At 42.5% G+C, this 12,021-nt stretch overlaps 1 protein-coding gene across 5 annotated transcripts in view; it reads right to left on the reverse strand.

The window, feature by feature from the left end:
* The window catches only part of slc4a11 (solute carrier family 4 member 11), a 93,421-nt gene that overhangs the window by 28,468 nt on the left and 52,932 nt on the right, over positions 1-12,021 (reverse strand). For 4 of the 5 annotated variants that reach the window (XM_056393327.1, XM_056393331.1, XM_056393328.1 and 1 more), the window contains exons 4-6: positions 9,637-9,680; positions 5,817-6,045; positions 1,653-1,685 (exon numbers count right to left, since the gene is read on the reverse strand). In XM_056393327.1, the coding sequence (XP_056249302.1) occupies positions 1,653-1,685; positions 5,817-6,045; positions 9,637-9,680 (306 nt within the window). The remainder of the gene's footprint in view (positions 1-1,652; positions 1,686-5,816; positions 6,046-9,636; positions 9,681-12,021) is intronic. The other variant, XM_056393329.1, reaches the window with a different exon arrangement.

Consider the following 12,021-nt stretch of genomic DNA (forward strand, 5'->3'; position numbering starts at 1 on the left):
GCAAATGTCATTCCCTCCATCACCCTCACCCCCTTTAGTATGTGCTGATCTAAGTTATCTATAAACGGTCACGATCCTATAGGGGATATTAGAAAGAGAGGGTGTAGAGTACGTTACATCACCGGCTGAGGTGAACAAACCTGACTTGAATATCAGAGTGGCTGCCTGTGTGATCAGTGTGATCAAGTGGGACACTAATTAAGACACGCACATTTGATACTTGTCATGTTACGTGAAGATTTCCGCACGGTTTCGTCAGCTTTCGCTATGCATCCACACGCAGGAAAGAGAGAAAGAAAAACAATCACAGATGCTCACACGCAGCATATCAAATGTGACAAACTTCAATGGAAAGTGATGAAAAAATATGAGGAAGGCCAGACTGGATGGCTGGATTGCCGCTTTTGATCTTTAGTGAATCTTGGTGATTTCTTTAACTGCGTTATATCCCCACGGTTTGGTTGGGGGGGGGGGGGGGGGGGGGGGGGGGGGGGGATTCTGTAAATCACACGAGGATAATTCAGTCTGTCACAAGCGAGAAGAGACGAATGAATAAATATGCTAAACCAGTCGAAAAACTGCAATGTCGTTCATATTTCCTCTGGTTGATGTGCCGGTCTAACATCAACAGGAGGAGATCCACAGAGATTCATGGTTTCTCTGTCAGCGTGTGAAAGGGCTGCGAGTCCTTTTTAGCAAGGAGACTCCTTACATTATGCTCAGAGGTGACCTCAATAAAACCTCCTGATCTTATGCTGCCTAGAAGATTAACTGTGGCCTCAGCCATTGGTAAACCTGCCAGTGAATACACACACACACACACACACACACACACACACACACACACACACACATATACACACATACACGCACAAAGGAGAGTGATTGGTTGCCTTCAAAGCTTGGGCTGTGCAGGGCGCTTTGAAGGAGGTGATTAAAACACAGGAGACCTCCATACAGCAGTGGCAGATGAAACACTTACTGTATATTGGGTATCCATCACAGCCAATCACAATGCAGCACACAGAGGCAATGTGGTCACATGCTGATGAGAGGGCCACTAGGACTGGGTCAACGGTGAAACGTTGTTATCTAGAGCGGCTGTCGTCCTAATCTTCTACCAGCTTGCATTAAAACAAATGACATAAATGGTGAATAAACCATCGCCCTACATGGATTTAGTATCAAAGTCAAGTATCGTACGTATGACAAAAACCGAATTACCTGAATATAAGATCAATTTTTTTTCTACCAAAGACGTAACTCCAAAGCCAATGACACCCATTAAATTATTTGAATTTTATCCCTTTAATCTCAATCAAATTGATTTATTAATTTTGTCATTTTCAGCTGTTTTTTGGGTTTTTTTTTCACAGGGCTTTAAAAAAAGAGCTGATAACATTATGGGACAAGGAGTCCGCTGGACGGGGAGGGCGTTGATTTGAGGGGCAGCTCAAGAGGCATCGATATCTATGACACGGGAGGGGATTGCTGGTGTCTGTAATCATTTGATGACTCAATGCATCGACCCAGTCCCGAGTGTGGAGGGGAACACAAACGGCATACTGATGGTGATTGGTACAGAAGCAAACCACTGATTGCAGCCTCACGGCGGCTGATGCTGACATTTTCATCCAATTAGCACAGCTTACCGTCATCAAAGAAAACGAAACTTTGAGACTTGTCTGCGTGGGGGAGAAGGACGAGAAGAACCAAAGAGGAGAGACCAGAGAGTCAGTTCAGTCACCTTTTCTGATCAACAGTTACTTAGACTTTATACAAACAGACACTCAAATACACACTGCGACCACACACACACACACACACACATATATATAGACACACATTCTGGTTAACAGGCACGCACATAAATATCTCTGCTGAACAGAAGCTTCATTTCCTGCCCTCCTTTACCTCATGCATATTAAATATTATATTCCAGAGAATATCCCTCAATGTCTCGTCTTTGTTGGGAGCAGAGAGATCTTATCTTGATTACCGTCTACAGGCTATTACCAAAAATTGGATTTTATCACCGATAGCAGCCGTGTGTCCAGCTACTGCAAAGAAACCCAAAGACGTCAATGAAGAGATCAAGACGAGAAAAATGACATGTGTGGCCACCATTTTTTTTTTTTTTTTTTTTCATGTGGTAAAGAGCTCGAATTAATGGCTTCAATTTAGTATTCTGATCATTCCCGCTGAATGTTACAGAGAGATTTTCACAGAAAAGTCACGCCGCCGGCCTGGAAAAGATATATTATTATAATGGAGAGGCAGAGTCGGTTGATTCAAAAATACACAGCACCTTTCCTGTTGAACGGAGCTAATTATTTCCAGAATATTTAGAGTACCTGTTGTCGGGGAGGAGAACATGTGTCTGCACAAAGTATGTTCCTCGGAAACAGGGAAATACAGATAAGTAATAAACCTCTTAGTTACACAGACGCTCATGCATTTTTGAAATCATTAGACAGGTTATATGAGAGCTGAAGGGCGAAAGGGTTAGAACATTTCTTAAGATAGTTTTGAATACATACAAGAAGGAAGTCTCACCTTTGCAGCTTGAAAAATAAAAATATGTGACTGTTTTTCAGTTTGATTTGAGTTGGCAAAATAAAAAAAATAAAAAAAATAAAATAAAATAAAAAAAAGCAATAACACAGGAGAATTATGCAAATGGGGACGAAGTGGAGAGCCGGCGAGATCGATCAAAGGTGACAGCAATTTAGGAAGAAATTATGGCACAGTCATCACAAACAGGGCACACAATCAGCAGCGCACACAGCACCGAGCACTGTAGCTGCAAACAGCACCACAGAGGAAGAGAGGAAAATACAATTATACAGAACATCATTACTCAAAATATTGACAATTATTCACGGTGTGGCAGCCGCTCATCACTTTGTAAGCAATATCATCATCTTCAGCGTCTTATAATCATATATATGTTTAGATAAAGTACGTTAAAGGCTGATGTAGGTTTTTATTTTTTTACTTATTAGAAGCAGGTTTAGTGACTTAAGTAATATTATTATCAATGCATTGCATCATCAGCAGTGTTGTTCATTATTCTTCTGCACAGCGACTGTGCTCCTCCACCGAATCCCAAGACAAAAGTGAGTAAAAAAAAAGAGACACAGCACAAGTTGGCCTCCAAAAATCGTCCTCTGTACAAGTTGGAGCAGGACTAATTATCTCTGTGGGCTTTCATCTTTTTCATTTCTGTAATTCTCTGTTCTTTCTGCGCCTGTTATAATCTCGCCCTGTTCTCTTTATCTCACAGCTGTACAGTATTACGCTCCAAAAATGAGCTGGTCCGCTCGCCATCTGTATCACCCCGCTGTGGCAGAGCGAACGCAGATATGACAGAAATTAATACCTGAAGAGATGCGTCCCCGGCGATAACGCACTCACTTCTCTCCCCTGACACGAGAGTTTCACGTGTGAATGTTCACGGTTTTTAATTCGGGGAAACCTACCGGAGACGCCGGGATTCTTACTCTGAACTCACACCTAAACAACACACTGAGGAGAGAGAGAGAGAGAGAGAGAGAGAGAGAGAGAGAGAGAGAGAGAGAGAGAGAGAGAGAGAGGCATTTCAAAACAAGAGAGCTGCCTTTTGAAGTGTTGCACATTCTTATGTAATAATTAAAATTTACATAATTAAAGAGCCGTAGTTAACCGGAATCCGTCCGCTGCATAATGTCTAAGATAAATTCTTCATATTCATTACTGTCTTTTCTGCTGCTTCTCTAAATATTTATTTGTGTCACATCCATCTGTAAATATGATTGAGTAGCTGCAGCACATTTCAAACTGTAAATCTTAGCCGTCTTTATTTGTTGCATAATTGTACAATTGTTACATCATCCATCCTCAGCACAATTAATTATCACCCAATTCTCATCTACTATTATCCTGTTCCTTCTGGTGCAACTAATTAATTTCCCAAGAGTGATAACACAAGTTTCAGCTGATTTAAAACACTTCTTATTGTTGCACAATATATGCAAGTAAAATATTACTGTATCTCCATGGTTTAAAGATGCAGTATATGGTAATATTTACCACATCTTAATTTGTAAAAACTTTATAAACAAAGCAACACAGTGCTATCATATGATGATACGTGCAGATATTAGTTTTGTGAACCAACTATATCTGTCAATCTACGGCTGTAAATTATTTTTGTTTTATAATAAACCTCTAAAAGCTCAAATTGATTTTCAAATCAGGCCAGACCTGCACCGGAAGCCTTTTTGTTAAGTTATGGCAGCCACAAAAAAAAAAAGGAAAAAGGAGAAGAAGAAGAAGAAGAAGCACCCTCCTCCTCCTCCTTTGCCTCTTCATGGGGAATTCTGGGAGAGAAAGAGTCAAGTAGCAGCAGCCACCACAGCTTGAGAGTCTCAGAGAGCCATTTGAAAAGCTAAGTGAGTGATCGATGACAGAAGTCAATTATCACCTCGCCGATCTGTCAGAGGCGGCTGTGCAGGGCGAGCTCGCACACCGCCCACCTCTGACTAACCATCAACAACTGCGGACACCGGCCTCGCCAGACAGAGAAAACACTGGACACGTACAGATGGGCGACAGATTAGAGGAGGAACCGACAGAAAGTGTCTCAGTGGAGGTGTCGGGCCACCGCGAGCCTCCGGGGCGGCTTGTGCTTCAGTGACCCTTTACAGACTCTTCAAGTGTAACTCCACCGGAGGGATGAGCGCCATGTCTTCCATAATATATTCCCTCGTGACGCTTTCAACAAACATTTCATATCTAGACAAAATGTAATTCTTTGTGTCTTTAACTGGGAGGAAAGAGAAGTTTGATTCGCCAGATAACTGCTTCTGTAAATGCGACATTCAGTGCAGTTTGTGGCGGAGGAAGAAGGATTCAACAATGGCTACATACTGTTATGTAAGAGGGCGGATTTTCTCCTGCTCTAATGGGCTGAGGAGATTCGCCTTAACCAAGAGGCTTTGCTCTTACTCAGCCAAAAGGACCGGTGCTGAATGTGACAGGGAAGAGGTCCAAATAGCAAGATTAATGTGCATGCGGCTCATGTGTGCGCAAGCAAAAAACTATTGCAATAATAATGAATATCATTGCAGGTTTTGGCAGTCTTCTGAAATCAATAAAAAAGCTTTTGTTTCCCCCCTGAAATATGAAATAAAAAATGTTTAACTGATTTAACATTTTGCTGCATTTAAATGGCACCTGGTTGCAACAGAGAAGCAAATAAACCAACAAACATTTTCAATTATCTGAAAAACAGTGAAGCACAGCTCAGCCTTGAACAGGAAGTAGGATTCTGTTCGCCTTGATTGTCAGCCGTGTTGTTCTCCGCGGAGTTTGTATCTGGATGTGTGTATGTGTGTATCTGCACGTAGGATAACCTCTTAACAGTTTTTCCTGGGAAACGTTTGATGTCTGCACGTGTAAATGGTTGCCACGGCGACTCAGCACACTGAGCTTTATTTGCGTCCACTTAACAAAGCCTCGGGGCCAATGGACGGCCTCGGTTCAAACATCACAAACTCTCCTTTGGGTCTTTAAAAGCGTTTTTCGGTCCATTTCTCAGATCTATCTGACAATTCTGCTCCTGAGCGCGAGGAAGCTGTTCTTCAGGTCGGAGTCGACATGTGCAGACGTGAGATGCTTTTAGGTCAGGGGTCAGATGTTGTGGGGTCTTAAGTCTACAAGTTCTCTGTCATATTGTGTTTTTTTATTTGTGTGTGTGGGTGGGTGAGCGCATATTCACACATTTTGCTACATGCCGGTTCACACAAGCACGTCGACGGGGTCCCTTTGCTTACCGTTGACTTCCTGGGCGCCCGCGTCTGTGAAAAGCATGCTCATCACCTCCTCGAAGTTGCAGCCGGGCTCGGACGAGTGGCTGTCCTGACCGACGTGGTGCAACATTCTCTTCAGGACGTCGTCCAGGGAGGCAGCCGTCTCATCCAGCAGGATACTGGCCCTCGCCAGGAAGCCATCCAGGTCCCGGTGCGCCCGGACCTCCTCCTCAAAGTTCATCAGCTTCACATACTGTGGAGGAGAGACGAGGAGAGAACTCTTATCTCACGTTGGTTGTGTGTTTGCTATGGTTTATGTATTTCTAAACTTGCTAACCTGTGTAATTCTTAGGAGCCTTTAACTTGACATTTCTTATAGGACAATCAAAGAAATGTAATCTCTGTAAAGATTTGCAGACACTGAACAGATTAAGCCTGATTTTATCCCCAAATAATTTCCCAAATGTTGCCGTTCTTGTTACTTTGTCACCGTGTTTGCGACTCTGTGGCTGTGTGTCACGGATGCAGCTATGTGGCTAACAAGCTACCCACGCTGCCATTCCCAGTCAGAGCCTACGAAGCTCTGTTCGGTTAACTCTTTATCCAACCAGCTCAAACGGCTGTCAGTGGGCAACGATGTGAATCATTGAATAAATTGGAGATGTGGCTGCAGATTTTCGGAGGTCTGAAACCAGGCTACAAAGCCACCAATGCAAGATTAAGATTTTAAGTTTCTTCATGTAGCACAGCAGCTCCAGTGGGCCTGAATCTTAAGATCCACGGGTGAAGAGCAAGAGCCATTTATATCAGGAAACGTCTGATTGGGTCTACACTACAGCTGGTGAGAGCGCCCTAGAGCTTTGACCTTAAAGTATCCTTCCACCCCCCCCCCGCTGAGGCAAATAGTGCAGTTTTTCAAACACGCCTCACCCCTCCAGAGTTCATCAGAATGGGACCGCTGGTGTCTGAGAATTACCTGAATCACAGACGAATGGACAGAGAGATGAACACAGCTCGATTAAGAGCTCAGACATCCACCGGTCCTCCATTTAATTGATCGCGTGATTGACAGAAATTCTGAAGCTGAGTGGATTCCCTGCTGTTCTTTTTAAAATAGAACAAGAACCGAGCAGCGGGGCCACGTCTAGAGCCTTTGGAGCTATTTGTGTGTGGAGCTCTATAAATAATTGTGATTTTTGTTTTGTTTGTCCTGTCAAGCCTTCGGTGTGAGGGTCTTTTTAACCTCAGGCGATTAAAAGGTTAAGAATAAACTGAACTCATTTGGCATTGATTGAGACTTATTTCTAGTCGTTTGGCACCGTGCAAAATGTGTGGTCTTGTGCTTCGTGCGTGGAGGACGGAGCATCGGGACAGAGTTCAATTGTGGGGAGATTTCTTGAGCTGTTAATATAGAAAATGAAAAAGGACGCAGCTGTTGCGGAAACAAAACCATATCAAAATTAATTCTAAATATAGAGCAATCCAAATAAACAAGAGCCATAACAAAATTCTTGGCGGGGGAAGTTCTGTATGTGAGCATGTGAGAATGATAAAAAACAGAAGGAGAGAGCAAACAAACAGAACTGTAATACAGAATGGGGAGATTAGAAGAGAGAACCAGGCAAGCTGTTGGCAAGAACATGGCACAACAAACTGAATCTCTGACAGGCTTGATCTGAGGAAGTCAGACTCTTGACAGCCCTGGTCACCAGTTTAAACCTCTGCCCTCTGGGTGCTGCTGTAAACTCTCTCGACAGTGGAGGTAGAGAAACATCGCCAGTGCAACACACAGAAATCTGTTGATGTTATTTTAATTTTGAAGGAATTACCCTGCAGAGTGGTCGCTTGCACAGATCAGTCCACAATTTCACAGAATTTATTGCAGGTGAACAGAGATCTGAGACAGAACTTGTAGTTATCGGTGCAAATGCCCAGAGAGGGAAGCGTTGCATCAATTTAGTTGTTGGTTCGAAGTTTCTGAGTCTTTTGATCCACATCATTTTAGGATATTCCCGCAGTATAACCCTCCATCGCCAGCAGGCCTGTTTACTGTAATTCTCTCTTGTCTCGTTTACCCTGGAAAGCCTGAGATAAAACTGCAGGGTTGGAGTCCAGAGGCAGAGGACACATTACACCTGTTTTAAAGTCCTGTCACTGAGAGCAGACTTTAAAGCACCGAATCCCTCAACTTGCTGATTTAAAGTACGTCTTCAGCGCCGATATATGCTAATACCAAATGTTCCTCTGACAGTATTCTGGTCTCTGGGCCAGGACTAAGACTTACAGGAAGCAGCTTACCTCTGGACCAGCAGACAACAGGATTTTAGGGGCTTTAAGTCATAAATTTTAAGCTAAGAATTCACCTGGTGAATCCATTCAGATCGACCTTAGAAATACATTCAAATATTCTCACAGTAACAAACCTTTTAGTCTATCTTTTGTTTTATTGTTTGATCTATCGATATGTCAGTCCTCTACTGTGTTACATATGTTGTAAAGCATATGTCTCAGGGCAGGTCGGTATGAAAATAAAGCTTGATTTGATGTGATTTTTGAGTCCCTCCTCTCTGAATGAACGTAACGTGACAATCAATGAAATCAACTGCTATTGTGTTTGTTTGGAAGGAAACATGCAGACAGGTCACAGATCTCTCCACGCCACACGAATGAAGACGCCTGGCTGAAATGGCGAAGTGCTCATTCAAAAAAATTAATTAAGATCGCAGAAGAATGACGTAGAAAATGAGAAATGGTAAACACATAAAACCTCAGGGTGGATGTTAAATTTACGGGACCATCAGAAAGACGAAACCACCACACAACGTTTTACAGAAACACACATCTCCACAGCTGGAGAGCAATTCTCAGCATCCTAAAACGCCAAAAAACTGGATCAGCAAACAATAATGATGCAATTTGGATTTTCTACGTGTGAAATCAACGTCAGCATGGTCCAGGTATATTTTACATTTTCAGATTTAAAACGCCTCATCATGTGAAATGCGATGTGTGTTAAAGCCAGCTGTTGCATAATCCATCATAAATGTGTCAATGCCTTCGATGAAACACTAAAACCAAACGTATGAGCCAGTCACCAGCAGAGAGGCATGGAAACATAAACGGCAGCGGACAGCAGTTTCACAGAAGATATACACACTGACGGCTGAGTTATTCAGCTGCCGAGCATTTCTCACATAGGTTGTATTGATTTTTACAAACACCAGTGTACTTCAGTGTGTGCTTTGTAGCTACGGGCTATTAAAAGTGTGCAGGAAAATATAAGTAGAAAGCTTGGAAGTTATCTTGATCAGAACATCCAGAGATGTGATAAAAGCTTTGCATGAGTTCAGTCAGGAAGACTATAAATTATCTCCTCTGCTCTTTCCACCTCATCATCATTACGTCATCCAAAAAGCTGTCTGTACCCTGGCGTACTTTAAGTTTAAACATATTAAGGAGGCGCTACCCATTTGGTGCACAATTGCTAAACTACTTTGGGGAAGATCTCTAATAAATTTAGTCATCACCCTGCCAACCAGCTGAATGTTCAACTCGCTGAGGCTGAGAATTATTTCTCTCATAAATATGCAGAAGTTTCAAATGAAGTCGATTCCAAAGTTTTGCACAATATTTATTTGTTCCACTGCCACGATTAAAACTTTCGGTGCTCTGCAGCTTCTTTTTACAGGCTGTTCTTCCAGACTTTAGGTGCATAACTCACATCTTGTCACTAAATCAGAGCAGTTAACTGAGCTGCAGTCGGTGCTGAAGCTCAAGTCAAAATTCACCTTTTTCTTTTTAGTAATATTACATTACATTTAAATCAGTGAACATTAACACTTACCCTTCTTGACGTGTTCAGTAACACACAACCAGAGTCATCGGTGTCTGAGGAAAACAACACAAAAAGGTTACAATTACACTTTGAAAGTATTTGCACTGTGATGAAATATCGTCATATATTGTATGTTGTCCTGATGCACAGTAGAAGCTTTCACATGTACAGACAGCAGGGAAGTTAAGATGTATCATTGGTGCCATTCAATCTCCTGGACATTAATAACCAAGAGGTGACAGCTGTTGTCGCTGGATCTATTGGGCTGCCCACGTCTTTCTATAATGTATCCCGAACAGATGGCGCAGAATCTTCTGTGTTGTTCAAATGAAACAACAAAACAAGTAACATATGGTGTGAAAAAGTCAATCTATAATCTATCATCATCATCATCAAAAAAAAAAAAAAACACCCCCAGACTGCAAAACACAAACAAAAAGTGAGTTTGAATTTGAGCGAAGTCTGCATCAAAATGTGTAATTTGTTTGTGAAAATGATCACTACACACTCTTTCTCATAATCACAACAACAAACTACAGACCGGATCCGGCCTGAAGCGGCTGCAGATATTTGGTATTATTGGTGGATCTGAGCCACTTATTTTCACCTGTGTTCGTGGGTCTGTAACAGAAACCAAAACCATTCTAGATCCAGAATGTATAACTCCTTCATAAATTAAACATGGGGTTTAATTATGCAGCACAGTTATCACTTCAGTTCTTAATATTCCAAAATGGGCCAAACAATTCATCACCTTTGGGAACCAAGGGGTGACATCTGGCTGCCAGCCTGGTAACCATTTATAAAAATGACATTTACAAACATTTTATTACTGGTAAGAGTGAAACTTTTGGGGACATTTAAAGCCGTTATCAAAGAGCCAACAGTAGAGGGACGATAGGAAGCGAGGCAGAGCGGCTCATGACCTCAGTTTTCAAACAATATACCAGCATTTACTTTTGTAAAATCAGAATATTACAAGTTAAAATTCATTATCGTTTTAATGCTAATCTGTAGTAACATGGTCATTTTAATGTTCTGCATTTGCATTTCAAAGCATTTTTAACCAACAGGGTATTCATTACTGATGGTGAAAGGTCTGCAAAAAAAAAAAAAAAAAGATCACAAGTAACATCCACTCAGCCTGTAAAGAAAAGAAGCCTGAGACCCTTTTTCTAATAGTGATGAAAATGTCAAGAGGCAAGTCTCTAAATGCTCTCATTGAACAGGGATTGGAAGTTCTCTGCTGATAAGGCTTTAACACACACGTCTATGGAGCCGAGGCGAATGTTCAGATAAAGTACAAATGTCTGGATTCTCCCAGTATCAAGGAAAAAAAAGGAAAAAAAAACAAGGAAAAACCTTTTATGTTAGAAAACAATATGGGGACAAACGTAGGGACTGAGGTTTTCAACACACTTCAGGACCCATAACTAGCAGGCTGTCAGTACCCTGCTGACTCTCATAAAACAGTCCGCCACCACCATTACATAACGCAGTTATCGCAGTTTACTGTGGGGAGGACGTTATTAGGTTACCATGGGCTTTCCTCCTCTGCTCCGCGTGATGCACTGTGTCGGCTCCGTCTGGAAATCAATCAGTGCTTAACTCCACCCTCCAGCAATGGAAAAGCAACGACGCACCCCCCCCCCCCTTCCTTTAACAAGCCAATAAGCCTCAGGAAAGCGCCAGGATATCATAATATCAATAATCCAGCCACAAGTGAACATGTTTGAGTCTGCAGAAAAAGGGACGGTGGGGGCTTTCATCGCCACACCAAACACCTTGCCGTCATAAAACCCTGCAGGCAGTGGAGGAAGAAAGAGGGCCCCAACCCCTACCTCTGTATGATGAGTCTATGGCAGGGGGCACGTGTCGTGTGCAGTGGATTTGGTTCATCAAAGCCTCACAATCAAAAAGCACACGGCTGGGCTGATCCGCTCCCAGAGGGGAGAGGGAGCTGCAGCTCTAATTGCTGTCAGGCTGCAGCCGTAAGGAGATATTCATATATTCATATAAGATTACCTCGTCCCCAACGATCACCTCTTCCTAATGGCCTCTGTACGTCTCAATATACCGTCTGGCTTAAAGTAATCCAGGAGAGTTTCAGGGTTTAGGATTAGAGAGAGGAAGTGTTCAAATGTGACACAGGCTTGTTCCCCTGCTCGGTTCCTTGTTTGATCAATGTGGCACTATAACTGTTGATTATATTCAGTCGGCCACAAGTGTTATGTAATCCCAGATTGGAGTGTTGTATTATTTTAGTCATTAAGGGTTGCAGGGCGGTGACTGACGATGGCTAAATTACCGAGTCATAGGAGAGATCTTGTATCCAAACAGGCTCAAGTGTCCTTGCCTCGGGGTCGGGCTGTGTGTTTGAAACAGTGCACGCAT

This window comes from Seriola aureovittata, chromosome 13, assembly GCF_021018895.1.
Source record: "Seriola aureovittata isolate HTS-2021-v1 ecotype China chromosome 13, ASM2101889v1, whole genome shotgun sequence".
NCBI classification, from domain to species: Eukaryota; Metazoa; Chordata; class Actinopteri; order Carangiformes; family Carangidae; genus Seriola; species Seriola aureovittata.